Source organism: Hyperolius riggenbachi, chromosome 6 (assembly GCF_040937935.1).
Source record: "Hyperolius riggenbachi isolate aHypRig1 chromosome 6, aHypRig1.pri, whole genome shotgun sequence".
In the NCBI taxonomy this organism is placed as follows: Eukaryota; Metazoa; Chordata; class Amphibia; order Anura; family Hyperoliidae; genus Hyperolius; species Hyperolius riggenbachi.
In genome coordinates, this window is record NC_090651.1 from 293,825,909 (window position 1) to 293,847,746 (window position 21,838).

At 41.8% G+C, this 21,838-nt stretch overlaps 1 protein-coding gene across 5 annotated transcripts in view; it reads left to right on the forward strand.

Annotated features, from left to right (window-relative positions):
• The window catches only part of LOC137521606 (carbonic anhydrase-related protein 10-like), a 549,933-nt gene that overhangs the window by 404,030 nt on the left and 124,065 nt on the right, over positions 1–21,838 (forward strand). For 4 of the 5 annotated variants that reach the window (XM_068241074.1, XM_068241070.1, XM_068241073.1 and 1 more), the window contains 2 exons: positions 1,413–1,598; positions 10,654–10,749. In XM_068241074.1, the coding sequence (XP_068097175.1) occupies positions 1,413–1,598; positions 10,654–10,749 (282 nt within the window). The remainder of the gene's footprint in view (positions 1–1,412; positions 1,599–10,653; positions 10,750–21,838) is intronic. The other variant, XM_068241071.1, reaches the window with a different exon arrangement.

A 21,838-nucleotide genomic window follows, 5' to 3' on the forward strand; every position in this document is an offset into this window, starting at 1 on the left:
ACCAACGTTTGGCATACATTGGCCTCGTGGTTTAACTTACCCCTTACTATTTGTGTTAGAATGGGGGAATGAAGCAAAGCAGTATGATACCTGCCTCTAAAGTAGCCACACAGTGGCTTCTTGTGTACTGTTCACCAACATCCCAGATCTCTCCACTCCCACTGACCTCATCTTTCTAGCCAAAATAAAAGATTGCCAAATGGTTACTTATACCCTATAACTATTTAGATTTAGCTATATAGTTATATTTTCTATTCTATTTAAAGTGACTTGTGACATGGTGAGATAAAGATATACAAATATGGCACTAGCCCTACTAAGACATTTTTTGAACTATTTTTCTGTTTTACACCACAGCAAGAGTTAAAACAAATGCGTATTAGCTTGTTTGAGTTTGTGGACAGCTTGTTGAGTAATTCAGTTCAGTTTAAATAGAAGCTAAAATGCTGGTACTGTATCTGTCAGAAAGATAATGAGGATTTGCTGCAGAAAAGTTAAGAGTTATTACTTCTGCTTCTTTGTTTAGCTTAAAAGGCAGAGTGTGGATTCTAATCTGCAACTGTAACAGTCTGATGCAATCTTAAAAATTAAGCTATAAAACTGAAAATAAAAATATGGTACTCGTTTCTATCTCATGATAATTGTCATTATCTCAGGTTAATTTTTCACTTCAGATTCATTTTAACCTCTTGAGGACCATAGGCCTACACCCTCCTAGTGAGCAGGCTATTTTTTACCAGTTAGGCCACTGCAGCTTTAAAGCCTTGCTGCAGGGCTGTACAACTCAGCACAGAAGTGATTTCTTCCCCCCCCCCCTCCCTTTTCTACCCACCAACAGAGATTTCTGTTGGTGGGCTCTGATCCCTCCTGGGTGTTTGTTTATTTTTTTACAAATATTTGTTTTTTTTAATAAATATTGCTATTTTTGATTAAATGTAATTCCTACCCTGCCCCCGCCAGCCAATCCCAGCGATCGGCTCTCATAGACATCAGCCTATGAGAGCCAATCGCTCTCTGTGACTCCAGAGAAGACAGCCGTGTCACACGGCTGTCCCCAGTACAGCGATGCCGTAGATCGCAGCACTGTACAGTGTTATTAGACAGCATTGCTGGGAGACTGATGACTCCGCCATACAAGCGGATATGCACACGCATTGGCGTGCACGATCTCCTGCAAAACCCCGCCCCAGGACTTGATGCCAATTGGTGTTAGGCGGTCCTGGGGCTACCGCCGCAATCACACCCATTGGCACGACATGGTCATTGAGCAGTTAAAGCTGGGATGCAGATGCCATTACAGAAAAAGTTTGCTTGAGATTGAGAAATCTCAGTGTAGATTGCATGTCACCATGACCGTGTACTGGTGGTATAGTGCTGTGTTTAGTGATGTATTTTTGAACCTTTTCTTCCAGGTGAGTGGCACAATGGTTAACACAGGGAGACATGTTCTCTTTCGTCTGGACAAGGAAAACCCAGTTAATATCTCAGGCGGTCCTCTTTTGTATAACCATCGCCTTGAAGAAATCATGCTGCACTTTGGTAGTGAGAACGGGATTGGCTCAGAACATCTCATGAACAAGGAATCTGCAGCTGGAGAAGTGAGTATTGGAACACTGATTAAAGCTTCATCTCCAACACTTAATAGCACATTGTGATAGTAATAAACCAGAGACTCATCACTGGTTTTCCTCATGTGAAAAAAAAGCATATTGGTGATTATTGTCACATGATATAATAGGAAATTGAATGTGAGTGCACACTAGGGATGATCAATGAGATGCAAATTTTTCTGAAATTATGCAATTTTTTATGCAAATGTATGCAGCTTGAAAATGGACCAATCAGTTTAAACCCAGGTTTAAATTGATTGGTTCATTTTGAAGCTGCATACATTTGCATCAATTTGGAAGAATTTGCATATCTGTGATCATCCCTAGTGCACACGGGTGTAACTACAAATCATGAGGCCCCCCAGCAACACTTTGTTGGGGTCCCCAACATTCACACCCTTTCCCTTGCCTACCCTGGTAACCCTCACAGTCCAGAGGCCCATATTGCAAAAGGGATAAAACAAGTTTGGACATCATAATCTTCATACCCATAACAAGGGAAGCCATAAAAACACCCGATCTGAAGGATGGACCCCTTTATCGGAGGGAGTGAAGTAGCAGTTTGGGCCCCCTTACAGCTCTGGGCCCCCTGCAATCCAAGGTGCTGCTCCCTTGTAGTTATGCCCATAAGTACATAGACAGCAGTGGCTGGATAGTGTACTAGTTAAGGGGACCGCCTTTGACATGGGAGATCAGGGTTTGAATTCTGGCTAGGGTCAGTAAGGAGTTAAAGGCAAGACTCCCTAATGTTGCAGGGTGGCCTCTTGAGCGCATCCTTAATGGCTGCAGCTCTTGAGTCCAACAGGAGAAAAGCGCTATACAAATTTTTGGATTATTATTATTATATGGATAGATAGATCAGTCTCTTTAAGTTAAGCCAATAGCCAGCAATATGGCAGCATCCATCGCTAGTGCTAAAGCATAAGTAGTGTTGAACAAATGGAGTATATGCAGCTTGTTGAGCATGTTCTATCAACAGGTAAAACTGATCTTCTTGGAACAACAGTATCCTAGCAACAAGCTCATTCCTGTCACTGAAATCAACAGAACAAGCTATGTTTTATGCACAAATTGCTATTAAAATGTACAATTATAGACATACTGGGCTTGATTCACAAAGCGGTGCTAACTGTTAGCACGCCTGTGAAAACCCCCTTAGCACGTCTAAACGAGCTTTTCGCGCATAAAACTTTATGTGCGTAAAACTTTACGCGTGTAAAACTTTACGCGCGCACTGCACAGAGCGCAAGGCGCTCCGCGCGAAGTGCCCATTAAAGCCTATGGGACTTAGCGTGCGCATAAAACTTTGCGCACAAAACTTTGTGCGCGATCTGATTGAGAAATCTGGTGCTAACCTACTTAGCACCCTGGTTAGCACGTCTAAAGACTTTAGACATGCTAAGTAGGTTAGCACCGCTTTGTGAATCAAGCCCACTGTATATGTTATCATAAAATATAGACCAAGACAAATCACCCACTAGGAAACTAGGCATGTGCCTGATGGAAGTCCAGGGGCATGGTTAATCTTTCTTCTGAGCTCCTGGCCCCATCTTACAGCTAAGTACACATGCACAGAACTGAGAGATACTGAGCAGCCTGTACTATTAGAAGTATACCAAATTTGTATTCTATGGTGGCTAATAAACAAAACAAGCATAAAAAAAAGAGCTAAAATAATCAGGATTTAAGAGGAATAATACGGAGAGTTCCTTGGTTGTTAGTGCACTTGCTCTGCATCCAAACCCATCTATAGGTAGGATCTATAAATATTTCCTATTATGTTTTAAATTATATTTGTCTTGTTAGAAAAAAACAATTTCAAGTATGCATATTGCTTGTCACAATCCTTCAAGGTTTATGAGCATGGGTATAGAAATGGCCATAGCAGACATAGTAGCTGCAATGGGGCTCAGGAGCTGTATGAGGTCCTTAAAGCATGCAGCAAACGAAAGTGTTTTGGATGTACTTTGATAGAATTGGAAAGCCTTTGAGCCCCTTGTTCCCCTCTTCCTCAAATGCCCTCATGTTATTCGGTAGTCTACTCTATATGCCTTTCAGCTATGAGCAGAGTAGTGCAGTGGGGCACGTTACTTTTCCTGCTTCCAGCGGCAGACCAAGTCCAAACTCCAAGCGTGCTGCACAACCTACAGTACCTCTTGAAGCTCCTGATACAAGTCACACAACATGCATGAAATGAAGCCAAAAGGAGATAGGCTTTTTGGTGTGGAGCTGCACTGACGAGAGGAGTTTGTTCCTGTCCCACCACTGGAATCAGGTAAAGTATTGTGCTGATCTGCGCTACTCACATGTCAGCATTAGAGATGGCCCAAACTGTTCGCCAGCGAACGGTTCCCATGGAACTTCCGTGGTTCGCGTTCACAGAGAACCGCAAACTTTTCTGGAAGTTCAATTCGCCCCCATAGTGCATCATTAGGGTCAACTTTGACCCTTTACATCACAGTCAGCAGGCACATTGTAGCCAATCAGGCTACACTCCCTTCTGGAGCCACTTCCCCCCTTATAAAAGGCAGGGAGCATCAGGAAGTGGACTCACTCATGTGCCTGCAGTAATTAGAGAAGGAAGAGCTGCTGCAGACTCTCATAGGGAAAGCTTAGTAAGGCTCTTGTAGGCTTGTTAGCTTGCTCCTTGCTGATTCTTATTGCTAAAAAAGCACCCCACAACAGCTCTTTTGAGAGCTAATCTTGTTCTTGTGATCTATTTTTTTTTTTGCATTATATACAGCCTTGTCAGTCAGTCGTAGCTGGCCTTTGGTGTAATTCCTACTCTGCCACTGCCAGGCCCAGCACATTCAGTGACTACCTGTGTGTGTGTGACAGGCAGCTGCAGATTTGTAATCCCATCCCAATCACTGCACCTGTTCACTGTTCAGTGCACCTACCTACCTACCTACGTGAGCGCACGCATTGTTAATACCCCCAGTCATTACACCTGTTCACGGCGGTACCTGTGTGTGTGTGACAGGTGCACATTTGTAATACCCATCACTGCATATACCTACCTGTGTTGTGTTCAGTGCACCCACCTACCTACGTGAGTGCACGCATTGTGATATTTAATACCACCAGTCACTCTACCTGTTCACGGTACGTGTGTGTGACAGGTGCACATTTGTAATACCCATCACTGCATATACCTACCTGATGTGTTCAGTGCACCCACCTACCTACGTGAGTGCATGCAGTGTGATATACCACTCCGTGCATACCTGTTAACTGCACCTGTGTGACTGCACATTGTATTAGTCAAGTCAGTGCATACCTTTCACTTCATCCCCCCCAACATGGACAAAACAAAAAGGCAGAGCCAGAGGCAGGCCACATTCGAGGTCACGCTGTCGTGATTTCATGCAGCCCTCGACCAAAGTACAATGTTCAGAAGAAGGCATGTGCCCTCAACCCCCAATATTGTCAGGACGTAATTGACTATTTAACACAGAACACCTCATCTTTCTCAGCTTCTGCACGGAAGCGTGACATATCTTCCTCCTCCTGCTCTGATTCTGGCACCTCACTTAACACTAAGTCGGCTGCCACCACCAAAGTGCCATCACCCCAGGGCTCAGCAATGTGGAAATTTTTTTGTGTGTCTGCCTCAGATGAGAGCAATGCCATCTGTACTCTCTGCAACCGAAAATTGAGCCGTGGAAAGACCAAGACCCGCGTAGGGACAACTACCTTACGAAGGCACATTATTACAAAGCACAAACTGCAATGGGATGACCACCTGAGGAAAAGCAGCACACAAAAGCAAAGCCACACACCGCAGTGGAAGATACCAGGCCGCAATTTTTTTCTCAAAAAAGGCGATACCTAAACTGTACCGTGATGTTGAAAGGCAAGTGGTGACATCTCTGGCACACAGCATTGGGTCAAGGGTCCATCTGACCACGGATGCATGGTCTGCAAAGCACGCTCAGGCCTGCCAGAAGACTAAGGCAGTCCCCACTCACAGCATCTCTGCCTGCACACCGTGTGACTGCCTGTCCCAAGACTAAGTCACTCCACACAGCATCTTTGCCCGCAGGCCGGTTGACTGCCTTCTCCACCACCACCAACAGGGTCCAGGACTCCAGGTGGATTCCTGAATTTTTAAGGCCGCTGCTAGCAGCGGCCGCTATAATGATTTTTCTGGTGCGTGTACATGCCTGCCTATTTTTCTGGCTGCACTGCAGCTGCAACAACAAAACAAAAGGCATGTACAATTCCCCTCCGTGATCATTACCTTGCCGTAGTGAAGGGGCTTGCATATCACAATGAAGCAATGACTTTTCTGTCCAGCATAAATGTTTCTAGTTTTCAAAGTTCACCTCCCTATTGAAGTCTATTGCGGTTCGCGAAAGTTTGCGCGAACTGAACTTTTGCGAAAGTTTGCGAACCTGGTTCACGAACCTAAAATCAGAGGTTTGGGCCATCTCTAGTCAGCATAGGGGCAGGCCTCCTTAGCCCGCCATAATTGTGTGGATAACAGGAGTTATCATTGTGCCCCTGATGCCTAGCCAAATCGTTTTGCAGGCTTTGCATCTGTTTGGATGTGGAGTAACTAACTCTACTTCTTTGTCCAATTGTTGTGTGGACCACACATTGTGTAACACTGTACACTCTGCATTTTCCCCTCATATCCATGGAGAGAAGAAGTCATAACGAGTGCCCAGGCCAGAGAGCTCCATCACATTTTTTCATGGGATCCCATTATTTCTAGTAATTTCTCTCCCTAAAGAATTTCTCTACAAAGCAAAAGGTACCCATAGTCATGGAGAGATGACAGGTGTCCAGTCTGGCTGAAAGTGCCTTACTTCTCACCTTTCCCTAAGAACGTATGCTGAGTCAGTTGAGAAGGTCCAGAGGTACTGCCTCTGCCTGTGAAGCATGATGCAATGAGTTCAACTCCCAGGTCAGGAAAAAAATATATAGGCTGGTCACTGCTTGCCATCACCACTTGCTCCTCTCCATAGGCAAAGTAGACAAACATAAAATCAGGCCAGACATATAGGCTGATTTGTGTGCATGTCAGCAGGACATTGTGCCTGTCCTTTGTTCTCCCACTCTCTTATTACCACAGAAATAACAAATGTCACATACATAACTGTGAATGTGTTGCATACACAAAGGAAACAGCGAGTATAAAATCAATAGTGTGAAAATAGTTTCTGTATTTCTAATCGAAACTTTTAGGTGTCAGGCAAGATGAGGATGAATATTTCAGGCTGCACTGCTTATCAGATAACTGGCATTTAGCAAAGTATTTCAAGAAACTGCAACTGACAACAGCTTATTTAGACAGGTAAGCTGACAGGCACAACTCTTTAAGAGCAGGAGCACTAACTCAATGGGAGATAGCTGCAAGCCGAGGTCTGAGAACTAAAATGTTATTATTATCTCAGAAACATGGCTCTTTTTCCATTAGAACACACTGGGAATGAGTGTAATATTAAAGAAAAATTCCATAATTTGTTGAGAATGAGAACATTCCCTTCAGTACAGCTGTTTATAGATCTTGTCGGATATGTTATGGTGATGAGTTCCCCGCTTGTACAAGTGTCGCAATACCGTACCGGCATGAGTATAACCGCAGCTGTGCAGTAAGCCGGAGTCGCTTGTCCATGAGTAGCTCCATGCTACTGCACAGGCCTGGCTGTACTCGCAAGAGCACGGGATGGGTGCGCTCAAGCACAAAAAGGAGAGTGGCCACAAGCTTCCACAGGGTCCTAGCAATTGGCGGTGGTGGCAAGGAGGACATGAGAATCCTCTGGAGCTCCCAGAGGCTTTCCTCTTGCTTGGTAAGTATCTCTCTTTTGTGTTCCAGGCCCTCCATTTCAGACTAAAACCTCTGGTTCCTTTAAGGACCAAGAGCTTTTTTTCAGTTTTTCACTGAGTGATTGGCTCACAGAGATCAGGCGGTCAGAAGCCAATAAAAACGGCTCCTGGCCAATGTATGGAAGTCCGATGTCTTTAGACAGCGGAGATCTGTGCCAACGTGGATGCCCTATTGCGTCCCATGCTTCGGAGCCACCACCGGTGTTAAAACTGCGCTGCATCAGCAAATAGGCAGCCACAAGTGCAGCATGGTTTTAACTATCGGCGGTCCCGTGACGGTCAAATAAACTATATTTATTTTAGTAGGGAGTATAGGGAGATTTACAGAGAACATGTAAATAAAGTCAGTTACTCAGTGATCAATAAAGAAATCGATAAGTAAAAACAGTAATAACATTTTAAGTGAATTATTACTTTGTTCGGAATGGTAATGAGTGATACCTTCATATTCTCATGTAAGATCCACACACCACCACTTATCTGAACACACAAACATGGCAACATATTCATTGCCTGACGCTGTAGCCTACACTTGTATCAGTGACCTTCACTGCTGAACCTTGGTACAAACAAGCAGGCTAGATGAGCCACAAGAGTTCCAGTCCATCAGCTTCCACATCAACAAAATCACAGAAATCGGACGCAGAAAAGAAGTGCTTAAGTACAGCAGATTCCTAAATCAAAGACCATTATAAATGCACTGTTTGTTGCCTTGTGATTGAAACAGATTATGTAGCCGTAAGAAAACAATCATGATGCATTACGAGGAGTAAAATGAAACGTGATTAATCTTCCTCGTTTAGCAGAAGCCTTTGTTTTTATTACACATTTAATATGGTAGCATTTTACGCAGAATTGATTTACTTGTAACAATGTCTCAAGTTATCTCTGTTTAGAAAGAGCCTGATTCATTTATTAAATCCTCCCCATAGTAACATATTAAACAGGATGAACATTAGTACTAATCACACAAAGAAATTGTTAGTCCTAGCAAACTAATAATTACAAAGAGCAATTATGTTTCATTTTACACAGGAGGCCAACAACTTAGTATGCAAGTTTACTTTATTTTTGGTTAACATGCCCAGTATTGATTATAGCTAAATATGTAAAGCGTAGGTGCGCTCATCGGATTCTGTGGAATTAAAATTTCCGCATTTTCGATCGGAAATCAGATTTCCACAGAAATAAAGCATTACCGCGACCCTGTAATTTTAACCCAGCCATAGAACTCAATCAGAGTATTCAGAATTGTTCAGCAAACATCAGATTACCATGGCAATTTTAGACCAATCACAGGACTCAGACACTACCAAGTCTTGTGACTGGCCTAAAATGTCCTTGGTATTCTGATTACCACAGTAAAATTTTGCATTCTCTGATCAATAATAATAATACTAACATGTGTTTCACTTTTCTCCTGTCGGTGGTCAGTTGAGATGTTCCCATTAAAATAAAGTAGTGGTGTTTGCTCCTATACATTTTAGGAAGCTCTAAACCACCGTCTGCAGCCTTCAGTTTCAGTCCTGTTCCTTATAATGTCTTCTATAGTCATTCGACTGACAGGCATTCCAATAAGATGCATAGGAAGAGCCCGCGGATTAATAGGTACTGGGCATGTGCGAGTTCTGAACCGCACATGCCTAGTAATTGTAAATGTATTTGCACTAGGCATGGGAGAATCCATGATCCACACATACCTAGTTACAGTGCATGCACAGTTTGTCAACTTGTTAATGCCCAGTGCGGATGTGTGAGTCCCCCACAAAGAGAACTTTCAATACGATGGAGTTGGTGAACATTATAGGAACACCCACTATTTTACAACGCACACCCACTTCAGGTCTGCTTTAAGTGTTATTTCTTGTGTTTTTCAGCATACTGATATTTTTCATTTGTATGTTGATCACTCTTGGAGTTTACCACTAACCAACTAACTATCCAAAGAATTATACCGTACAAGCAAAGCAAGACATAAAGAAATCTGCCCTTCATGGTTATGACACAATGGGTTGCGTTTACTAAATATTGCTAAAATATCATTGCCCAGTCAGCAAATGTAAATTGTACTGGGTGTTACATAGTTTGCATAGCTAGTGTGGGGTCATATGTACAAAACATAAGTAAAAATGTTGTGTGCACTGCAGATAGCTCACGACAATTTTACCAGTCGTTCTGATTGGTTGCGTACATTGCCCACTTAGAGTAACCCAAGCTACCCAGGTGTTGCATACTTCACCAGGTACTGTGCACTACAATACTTGTGCAACATGCGGTACCCAGGCATCGTACACATTACCTAGGTAACATGGGTTATGCTAATTGAGCAATGCACACTACCTAACTGTCAGAGATTAACTGCAAAATTGCTTTATGCTCTCTGCACATGGCAGTTTTACCGAAGTTTTGTGCATACACCCCATTATATACATAACGCATATGTTGCTTGCATAACATGCTTTACACTATTTGGGTAATACACGCTACACAAGAGTAATACAGTTTCCACTGGTATATGAAATTACCTTTTTTGTTGCAGTAAGTAAACACATTTCTGTTTGCTGTAAGATAAAATGTGATATCAACAGTAAGTCTTGAAGTGCACCTGAGATCTCGAAATAAAAAGATTTTATACTCGCCTCCAGCTCCATGAACACTGCTGCGTCCCTTGGCATCCCCCCGAGGGCCTTCGTTCAACCGCAATTAGTATAGTCACAGTAATCTGGCTCAGTTGCACCAGTCAGCTCTTCTGTGCATGCGCAGCCCCTCTGCGGATTGCGCAGAAGAACAGAATGAGCCAAATTACCAGGAATAATCGTGGCTGACCGGAGGCACTCGGGAGGACGGCGAGGGACACATCAGTGCTTATGGGGCTGGAGGAAGCCCCGGTGAGTATAAAATCTTTTATTTTGAGATCTCAGGTTTACTTTGAATTAATCTGTGCTCTGAGTATGTATCATTTATAACAAGTATCTTCTTGAATGGTGTATATCATTCTCCTAAAGAGTCTTCTATTTCTCATGCTAGTTTCATATTTCCCTGAGCTCTGCTCCTTCCTCTTTTTTTCCATGTAGTGATTAATCTGCCTTGTCCATGCCCCAATCTCTGTCATGTATTTATCCATTTTGTGTCTTTGTAACTATGACCCTTCACTTTCTGTCTTCTCTTCTAGCTACTGACCTTGTGAGCTCCCCTTCTCTTATTACAGGTACAGCTGATTCATTATAACCAGGATTTGTACAGTAATGTCAGCGAGGCATCCCGCAACCCCAATGGCCTGGCTATAATCTCTTTGTTGGTGAATGTGAGTTCTTGTGTTCTCATGCACTGCATGCAAGCTTTCATCATTTATTTTTTCTAATGTAATAGGAAGAATTCTTTTTTCTTTTTACCAACTTGACTTATAAAGTTATAGTTTTGTGTTTGCATGATTATCTTCCTGTTATCAAGTGCCGTTTACATTGTATTTATTATACAATGTAAAAAAACAAATGTGTATATATATACAGTATATATATATATATATATATATATATATACTCATGTATATTAATATATATGAGATGGGTGAATGAGAAGCGCATTCTTTCATTCATTAGACTCATCCATTCTTGCAATCTTGCGATGCAGTGTGTTTTTTTTCTATTGTTTCTTTTTTTTTGTGATATGTCTTTCTTTTAAAAAAAAATAAAATATATATATATATATATATATATATATATATATATATATATATATATATATATATATATATATATATTTAGTATTTATATAGCGATCATATCTTCTGCAGCACTGTACAGAGTATATACAGTTTTGGTACTAACTGTCCCTCAGGGGTTCACAATCTGATCCTTACCATAGTCATAAAGGTTTAGAAGCTGCGGTGGTGGAAAGAAACTGGAAACCCAAACGGACATCCGGAGAACAAACTAACGCCTTGCATATTGGGCCCTGGTATGTATATATATATATATATATATATATATATATATATATATGTACAGTATATATATCTATGTAAAGGATCACTGCAATTGTAAAACACAATTAACTCAATTATAGAAAATTAAAAATGCTTTCCCTCTTCTTTACCTCCCCCGGCCATGAGCAGCTCTTCACCTACTGTCCACCCATGCGGCCACTGGAAGCAGTATGGTCTTCCTTTGCTTACATGCCTGCAATGGCTCTATCCCAGCCATTGACTGCTTTACATCTGGAAGTAGGTAGTTTCTTCACTGAAATGAAAATAGAAGACCACTTTTCCTAGTCACCTTTGTCTCTTATCATCTGGAGGGAATACTTGCACTGTGTGTAAAGTCAATGGGCTTGATTCACAAAGCCGTGCTAACGCATAGCACGACCATGCTATGCGTTTAGCGCGCAATGTGACACGCGTGAAGGTTTACGTGCATAAAGATACACACATTACAGCAGTACTAATTAGTAGCAAGGTAATATAAGAAATAAAAAAAGGTGATAAAATAAATTGGCCTGGAGCACTTGCAAGCCTCTAAATAAAATGGCTGCTAAAGGGTCAAGGAAACACTTCCTGTTATTAATACTAACCAAATGTACTCCCTCTCGTGTAGATGACAGAAAGCATCTCTTTTACACGATTTATATCCAACCTTTTACCACTGTGGATAAAGCTATACTATGCCATATGTAATTTAATACGTTTTTTTAAGTAGCTGCAACCTAAGCCTTTGGTAGATAAAACTATACAGTAGTCACCACCAGGATCCCTCTGGTCATTAAAATCCAGAACCTGAACACACTTATGAAGCTGATACACTGAGATTTTTATAACTAATTTATTTTACACAAAAAATGATGTAGCTCAATAAATGTACCTTTGTTATTTTCTGTTGATATATGACACATACCATGTGACATAGTCATTATGATATCGAAATGAGCTTATCTTCTGCTTTTAAGCTGAATTTCTATCTTTTCTTTTTTCCCTTTTACTCTGGCCTCCTCCTCTACCAAACCAATATATCAGTCTACCAGTGTGGTGTTAAGATGTTAAAATGACCATTGATACAATAAAAGCTGTCGCTTTTTCAGCGGGGGAGAGGAATTAGTTACCGGGTACCATAGCCCGATTCACTGATTGCCTGGCTAACGAACCGCGGGCCAGGAGGGCGCGTGCACGCGCGCGATCGGCCTCGGGAGCGCGCGGGAGCGCACATGGTTCCTGGACGTAGTTTCTACGTCCAGGAACCAAAATAGGTTAAGTTACATTAGTTATGTTAATTCAAATAAATAGGTAATATAATCTCTTACCCACCCTGTTTTAAAAGAACAGGCAAATGTTTGATTTCATGAGGGCAGCCATCTTTTTGGTTGAAAGGAGGTGACAGGGAGCATGAGACACAGTTCCAACTGTCCTGTGTGCTGATCACTCCACCCAGTTGCTAGGCAACGTGAACAACAGCATAGGAAATCCCATCATGCTTTGCACAGCATCAGGGAAAAAAGCCTGGGCAGTTTTCTTGCCCAAGAAAGTTTTCTTGCTAAGAAACTTTCACTTTAAGGACACTGCTTTATTAAAAGGTACAGTATTGAATTGCCTGCACTATTATTGCAGTGATGTTGTAGTGGACACCTGTTAAAACATTGACTTATACTAAATGAATTATACTGTCTGCCTCACTTTTTGTCTGTTTGTGGATATGTGTGATCTCATTTCGTTTCGTATGTTCCTTTTTATCTGTACAGTCAGAAACTCACCAGTGTCCGTGCTTTGTGTTCCTCTGATTACCAGTGTGCCCTGCATGCCTTTGAGATGTGTACAGTAAAAATGATTTACTGTTCCTCTGGCTCACAGTTCAGAGTGACCGAGAGCGTTACACGCTCTAGCCAGGCTGCTCTGTTATCTCATTCAGGAGTCAAGCTGTAAATGGTAGGTAATGACTGGTGCTGTTATACGTACAAGTTGCCAAGTGTATATTTCATATATGTATTTAAAATAAACGCATGACTATAATACCAGTGTGGTGCTCCTGACTATTAGGGCTGGGACCCACAGAAGCTGTTTCACCCGTGCATTGGAATTGTTGGCAATTCCAAAAGCGCTAGGCTAATGACAGTCAATGGAGGAGATCCATCAGGAGTGATGGCGATTTCCCCACATCAGTGCAGTATTTTTGAAGAGATTGTGCTCCAATACAAACTATCGTTGCAAAATAATTTTTTTAATCACTTGTACAAAGCGATTTTGCAGCGATTTTACTAGCCAGAACCAAAAAAAAAAAAAAAAGCAGATCGCAATCGCTGTACAATTACAACTATTCAATTAACCATCGCTTCTCTGGAGGCAGCCCTCCCTGAACTATGATCACATCATTTCCTGTGTTGATAGGAAGATGATATATTAAGTGCCAGAACTAATGACATCCTGCCCCACTTTGAGAAGGTATGGCAACCATGGCTAGACTATAGAGGAGCCCTGCATATGTTCAATGTTCTAAATGATGAATCACTCTGCATTGCTCAGGTTTTCCCTGCTGATCTTCCCCTATGCCATTCCCTGTGCCTAACTAGACTCTACCATAATTGCTGTATCACCAAGCTACATTTTGTATTATATGTTATGTTCTCCTGTGACCATATTTCCTTGTTCTGAATAGATGGGCTTAATCCGGTCCAATATTTGTTTAACTTTTTATCCACTAGCAATTTCCCCACATAACATAATTCAACAGCATGCATATCCCAGTAAAAATACATAACCCATGATGGATCCCAGTAACAGATAGTACTCATGACAGACCCTATTTACAGACACAACAACTTTTCCCGACTATTGGATCACTTTGATTGAATTTGTCAGAAATCTATTATCACCCACATACTCAATCAGTCAACTATGGATTGACGTAGGGCAGTTTATTGATTGAAAGTGTGATTGGATGTGTTAGAAAACATCTGTGTCAGGGTGCAAGGGGGAATCGATGGGGGAATCGAAGGCTGCATAGTGCTGCACTGCATTGAGCAATACCACTACAGCTGTTCAATTAATGCTTGATAGATTTCTGTCATATTTAGTTTAGATCGAGAGTGCAGTATGGTTAAAGAATCAGTCAGTCTCTGATCAATATCTGATCAGAAAGGGATTGATTGGCTTGCCATGTCAAGTCGTTATTAACTTGTGTATGCCTAGCTTTATAAAACTGACATTATTTCCGCACACAGCGAATATACTGACCACTCCGCAGGAAAAGCAGTCTAATGTTGCCCATACATGGTACAATTAAAATGTTCAATTTTCAACCAAAACAAACGAATAGAGAGAAAAAAGCGAACGATTATTTTCCGTGCTTTCAATAAAATTCTGATTGAACATGTTGGAAAAATCTGGGTGATTGTTTCTACAATTGTATAGTGGATGGTAGGTTGTATAAGAAAATACTATTAGATAAACCTACTTTTTCTTCATATTCAAACATTTTTCCAAATGGAAAAACTGATTGAATTTTTCTGATCGAAAATAAAAAATGGAAAAAATTGTACCATGTTTGGGCACCATAAGGATGGCAACATTTTAGTAAAGCAGTACTGGTCCTCCCAGTAATTGCAGCCATAAGCAAGAAGGAAATATATTTCCCCCTTTCTCTCCCCCTTTTGTGTCTTGGATTTCATTATACATTTTATTCATCATGTTACTGTTGTCACTGTCATTACCAATTCTGTCTTTTGTATTTATTCTGTATTTTGTCATCATTTATGTATTTTGTATATTGCTGTATTCCATTTGTCTGTATTATTATGTACCCCATGTTCGCTTCTTACTTTGTACAGCGCCACAGAATATGTTGGTGCTTTATAAATCAATGATAATATACTGTATACAGGGCTGGGCCGAGGCAGAGGTGAGAGAGGCTCCAGCCTCAGGGTGCAGTGTAGGAGGGGGCTCACAACTCAGTCAGCTATTATTCCTTTATTGTGCTTGAAGCAGAGAGAAATAAGAAAAGGGGATACATGGCAGTGACTGGAAGCCAGATAAGAAATTAAGGTGTTGGGGGCCCTGGGGCACCTCTTAGGCCCCGTTCACACTGCACGTGTTTCCAGCCGCGTTTTGGAAACGCGTGCAGGTGGCCGACACGCACGACATCAGACATTGCATAGACTGCAATGTCTGATGTTCACACTGCATGCGTTCCAGGCCTGTGCGGTCCGGGAACGCATGCTGCACGCATTTTTTGTAAAAACGCGTGGCTGTCCCATTCACTTTTCAGTGATGGGATCAGCCACGCAACGCACACAAACGCGGATGGCGTGCGTTCGCATGCGTTGCGTTCCGCATGCGTGGCCATCCGCGTTTGTGATGTGAACGGGGCCTTAGTCTAATAGCAATCAGTGAGTGACGGCTGGGGTGAGAGGGCTGGAGGGGCACACTTTGGTATGTCAGCCTTGGGTGCTGGAGGACCTTGTCCCAGTTCTGACTGTATATACTGTATACAATACAAGCAGTAAAGGTGCCTAATGTGCTAAAGACAGGCAATGGGCAGATGTACATTTGGACATGGTATTTGAGAGAATCAGGACATTCAGTTATCAACTCACACACACCTTCCTGTATGTTTTCATAGACTCAAAATTAAAATAGTAACAATCTCAGGGAAAAAAAATAAATAAATAAAAGGACTTGATTACTTTGCAGCAGCATGGCGGTCCACAGGGAAATCATTTTTTGGCAGTATTTTAAAAAACGTTCCTGACACGGACATAAAAAACTATGTGTCATAAAAGTATACGCAGACTTAGCAATAAAGCTAGTTCACGGACAATTTCTTTTTCCTTAGGAGCAACCTTTTATAGTATTGGTGGGTGTTATTGTAAGATTAAGATCTTCCAGAGCCAAAGGGTCTGAGGGGAAACATGTTCATGTCAACCTGGTATTGCTGGGCCGAATTGCATCACAGAAAGACAAGCTATTTCCGCCAGCAGGTAGCTGAGGAAATATTTGGATGTGCAGAAAATAGTTTGAAATCCCTGCAGTCGATCCCTTGGTGATAACTCTACCTTATGAGGTAGCCACGTGATTAGATGAATGTGTCTATAAGAAATTGCTTTGTTGATGCTGCTGGATCCAAACTGCTGTTCCCATGTCCTTCAAGGAGACACTTGGCAGTTATATACAGTACTGCACATAACTTTATTTTTGTGTAAACTAGTATACATTTTATTACCCTAGTTTACTTTTTGTGCCCACGTTTAACTTTTTAATGTCCCATTTTAAGGCTACTTGCACACTATTCATGTAGCATTGCACATCCTGAAAAATAGGATTTTAAAGTGTTGAAAAGTTGCATTGCACACTACAAGTGCAATGCAACACATACAGTAATGTATACAGTGCATAGAATTCTGCTTCACTGCAACTGTAATTGCACATGCCATCTGGTAAATGCACAGTATGCTGCGCGTCATTCTGACTAAATCCGCAGCATCACGTCATTAGAGCGCAGATGTGAGCATACAACTGCTATATAAATGTGATTATATTGTGAAACTACCTTTAAGACAAGACCAGATACAGAACATTTATATTGCTCTTTTCTCCTGGCAGACTCAAAGTGCCAGATCTGCAGCCACTAGGGCGTGCTCTATAGGCAGTAGCAGCGTTAGGGAGTTTTGCTCAAAGTCTACTCACTGAATAGGTGCCGGCTTACTGAGCAGGAAGAGCAAAGATTAGCACTCTGATCTCCTATGTCAGAGGAAGAGCCTTTAACCGGTCCACTTTCCAGCACCCCTTAGGTATTTTGATTTCTACAGACAATCAGTTGAAAAAATAAGCTGAGGGATAAGATGAGGGATGGAGTCAGTCCTACCCAAACAGTACATGTGTACGAGGCTTAAAGAGAAACTCCGACCAAGAATTGAACTTTATCCCAATCAGTAGCTGATACCCCCTTTTACATGAGAAATGTATTCCTTTTCACAAACAGACCATCAGGAGGCGCTGTATGGCTGATATTGTGGTGAAACCCCTCCCACAAGAAACTCTGAGTACGTACTCCTGGCAGTTTCCTGTCTGTGAACCTTGCTGCATTGTGGGAAATAGCTGTTTACAGCTGTTTCCAACTGCCAAAAAAGCATGTAGCAGCTACATCATCAGCCAACAGTAAAAATGTCACCATGTAATAAATGTCAGAATGTAAATCAGGTATTTAAAAGATTTTACAATGGGCAAACACTGACTAAATCATTTATACATAATTATTGTAAAAATGAAGCACTTTTTTATTACATTATTTTCACTAGAGTTCCTCTTTAAGTCAGTTATGAAGAATAGATCTCCACTACTGGGCTCCACATTCAAGACACCCTACCTAAACAATAGTGGGAACATCTCTCCAGCTGTAGGCCATGCAAGACTGACTCATCAGAAGTGAGGGGCTGAGAAAGGAGTTTGCAAAAGATGGGGCAGAACTGTAAGATCTACCATGCTGTGGTCTAATTGTAACCCAGTTTTTGATTGCATGATTAGGAAACGGGAAGTTTTTTTTACAGGGTAATAAAAAAAAACAGCACCTTTAGTAAATTATTCACCATTATAATTTAGTAGAGGATTCATATGTTTGTATCTACTACAGGATCATTTTAAGATGAAATTAAGCTGCACTAAGCTAGCAACCTGAGCAACAACATTTTTTTCTTTAATGAACCTCTCTATAAGGGAGGTTTGTAATTATAATACTGTGTGCTATTGAGGGTGGGTGAGCCTCACTACTTCCCTATGGGGTGCTGCTCCTCTGGCCCCTGCCTTGTATGGGATGCGCCTTCTTCTCCACCCAACTGGCAGCATCTGCCAGATTTTGTAATTCCCAACAGTGTTTTGCGCGTGTGCGCGCCACAATGCCTGCTGGGAAATGTACTCCATGGATGTGATTATTCACAGTATATCTCCCAGCACGGATGCGAGTATTTGCATAAATGGACTATATCTCCCAGCATGCATAGTGGCAAGACACTAATGGGAATTAAAAAATCTGGCATATGCTGCCAGTAAGCTGGAGAAGATGGTGCATCCCCCATGGGCGGAGGGCCAGAGAATTAGCAGTAGGTAAGTAGTGAGTCTCACCCTAACCCCTGTCCTACAATCTCCCCCCACCCCCCAAATCATTGGCACACACAGGGCCGGTTCTCTCATGAGGCAAGGTGAAAAATTTCATCTGACAGCAGAGATTACAGGGGCAGCCTTTTTGTACTGTGTTTACACTAACAGCATGTAGACAGAGTAGGAAGAGAACGAGACTCACAGAAACACAGCCAGCTATTGTGTTGAGCTGCAGCATGTCATGTGAGAACATTAAATGAAGCAAAGCAAATTGTTGAGTGCTGTGCATTCCAAATTGAGTGGAGGTGAGGGGCACATCCTCACAAGTTTGCCTCAGGCAGCAAAAAGTCTCGAACTGGCCCTGGGCACACACCATTATGAACTCAAGTCGCTTTAACTCAAAGATTGTAAAGATCACTTTATCTTAAAGGAATACTATCGATTCACATATTTTTTTTCAATTGACACACACATTGCTTGGGAAGTGCTGCTAAGTACTGGTGTATACATTTTAGTAGCAACTTCTTTGTTTACTGTTATCAAAATACATTCAAACTTTACTGACGCCAAAACTGACGGCTGACTGAGCCATGAGGAGAGGGGAAATTCCCCTCACACTTGATCAGTTAACTCTATGTGTAGCTCTGCGTGTGACAGAGAGAGAGAGCTCCCAACAGCTGCAGCTCCTGTGTCCTGTGTTTCTGACTGACCTGTCTGAAGAGAGCAGAGGAAATGTAACTAATTGTCACAGCTTTTCATACTGTTTTTGCTTTCAGAGTTTGATATGTTTGATATTTGCTTTCTGTAGTCTGATATGCAACTCTGGCTGTGCATTGAAGCAGACACCCCTTCTGCAATTGATTTGTCCCAATATAGCTAAATCCTACCCTCAATAAATTACAGCTTTTGCCTCTGATATTTAACATGAAAAGTAGGAAAATGTTTACACAGCTACTTAGACATTATTTGTACACTGTCATTTTAGAACACTTGGGTATCAATAGTATTCCTTTACCTAATGTAGAACATTTGCTATCTAGAAGTATGAAGTACTTGGTTTTATCTGTACAAAATATAGAACACAACTGCCAAAGGATAAAAAGCACAGCTGAAAATCATGGCTGCTCTGTGGTCACACAGCACAGTCGGCAATGTTCTGCTAGAATGCCTTCAGATCTCCTCACTAATATAATCCTAGTCCTTCTCCATGTGAAGGATGATGGAACTAATGGGGTCATATAGCACATGAACCCTACCAGTTAGTACTCTTGTATGAAACGCAGCGATAGCTGAAATGTGATTTAGCAAATGGGAATCACAACTGTAGGTTGGTGACACATATTGTTTATGAAGGGGTTTTCTATGTCAACAGCACAAAGAACAATTGTGCCTTTCAAGGCTTCATGGTGCACTTCGAGAGTCTTTTTCTCTATTACTGAATATAGACCCAGTCTATAAGATTTATATTAACCTCATATTGAATAGAGTGCTTTCAGTTAAAAATAACTTGTACTATAACCTGAGATTTTTTTTTCTTACATCCGAAGTCCAGGCCTGGCTGGTGAGCTACTCATACCGTAGTCTTGGATGGCAAAGCTTCCAATCTATTTTTATAGACTTTAGCCAAACAAGATAATATTTACCATTACTCCCTAAAGATGCCATTCCCATTCCCATACCGGCTCTGGATAAATTATCCAATGGAATCCTGGTCTGGATACAATTTCAGACAATCAATACCACCTATAATCTTAAGAAATCATTATTTCAGCAAATATAAAAAACACAAACACTTTCTATGTTTAAGGCCAGTTCTCAAGCGCCAATGTGCAGTTGGATTGGATGGGCAATCTCAAGGCTGGATTTATAATTTTTGTGTCCCTAGGTCAAGCAGGGCCGGTGCTATATAGAGGCAAAGAGGGCAATCACCCCAGGGCCCCAGAGCTTGTAGGGGTCCCCAAGGTGTCCCCCCAACTTAATTGTTGCTCCCCTGGCTTCTGCAGAGTCTTTGGAAGGGTAGCGTCTCACCTGTGCTGGCGGGTAGGTGAGACATTACACTGCCAAATACTCTGCAGGGGCCCCAGAGAATAATATAGTTGGGAGATGATGGATGGAGGGACAGCATCCGTCTCAGGTGCCCAGGAGGGAAATTTGGCTGGCACAAAGGGCCCCGTAATGCCGCTTTTTGGTCTGGCGGTGTCTGTTGGAGGACCCCTGGGTTAATTCTGCCCTTGGGCTCCAATCTTACTAGAACCAGCCTTGAGGCCAAGTATCAGAACATGGTGCACAGGGCCAGGCCAGACACTCCAGAGTGCAACTCACCAGTTAATTGTTATAACAGTCCAACAGTAGAGAAAGAGGAGTGGTGCACACGTGGGTAAAACTTCAGTGTTATTAATGTAGCTTAAAACTCCAGCAACAATACATCATCAGTTGAAATCGACGGAGGTACAGGCAGCGAGAGGTCTACAGCCGTTTTGCGCCACAAGCAATGTGGCGCTTCATCAGGACAAATTGCCCCCACAAATAACACCCCTTAAATACTCTCCTACCATCTCAAACAGGAGGGTCCAAAAATCACCATCAGACAGCCGTCTACATTGGTGAAACTCACGCCGGCAGCAGAATAGTGATTTCCTCTCATCTGAAGCGCATTTCCGGGATTCGTGCCTGCGTAGTTTCCGGACCGCATAAAATTATGCATCATATGCAGAAAATAGTATGCGCCCGCCTAATCGTCCAAACGTCTCCATAGAGACAAAACAGAATAATACGTGTCTAACTGGTATTGTTTAAAAATAAATAAATATGGCAGCCTCCATATTCTTCTCCCTTCAGTTGTCCATGAAACTGAATCCAGGGTGGTCTGGGCTAACGCAGTTGGCTTCCCCATACCTGTTATTACATTTTCTATTTAATAACTGACTAAGCATTCTTAGTCTCCAATCACTTTGTGCAGAACTGCAGACTTAAATCTTCTTCTGGAATAATCAATAGTATGTTAGTAGTAATATATTTCCTGTCCCGTATAGCTAATTGTAACAGATTAAAATGCAAACAAAATGGCAGTGAACTAATGGATGCTTTTTCTGTAATTTGCGAGATATGTAAATAAGTAGATATTTCTTCACGAGTCAGTGTACACTGTAACAGTTTTGTCATAGGAAAATATATTGTAAAATGAGCAACGTACAACTTTGTTTTAGACTCTTTTAGGGTGAGATGAAAAGGACAGTGCGGTTCATTTATATTCAGTGAAACAACTACAGAGCTCTGCAAAAAACATACTAGTGAAGGCAATAAAGATTTTTAAAGCCCCATT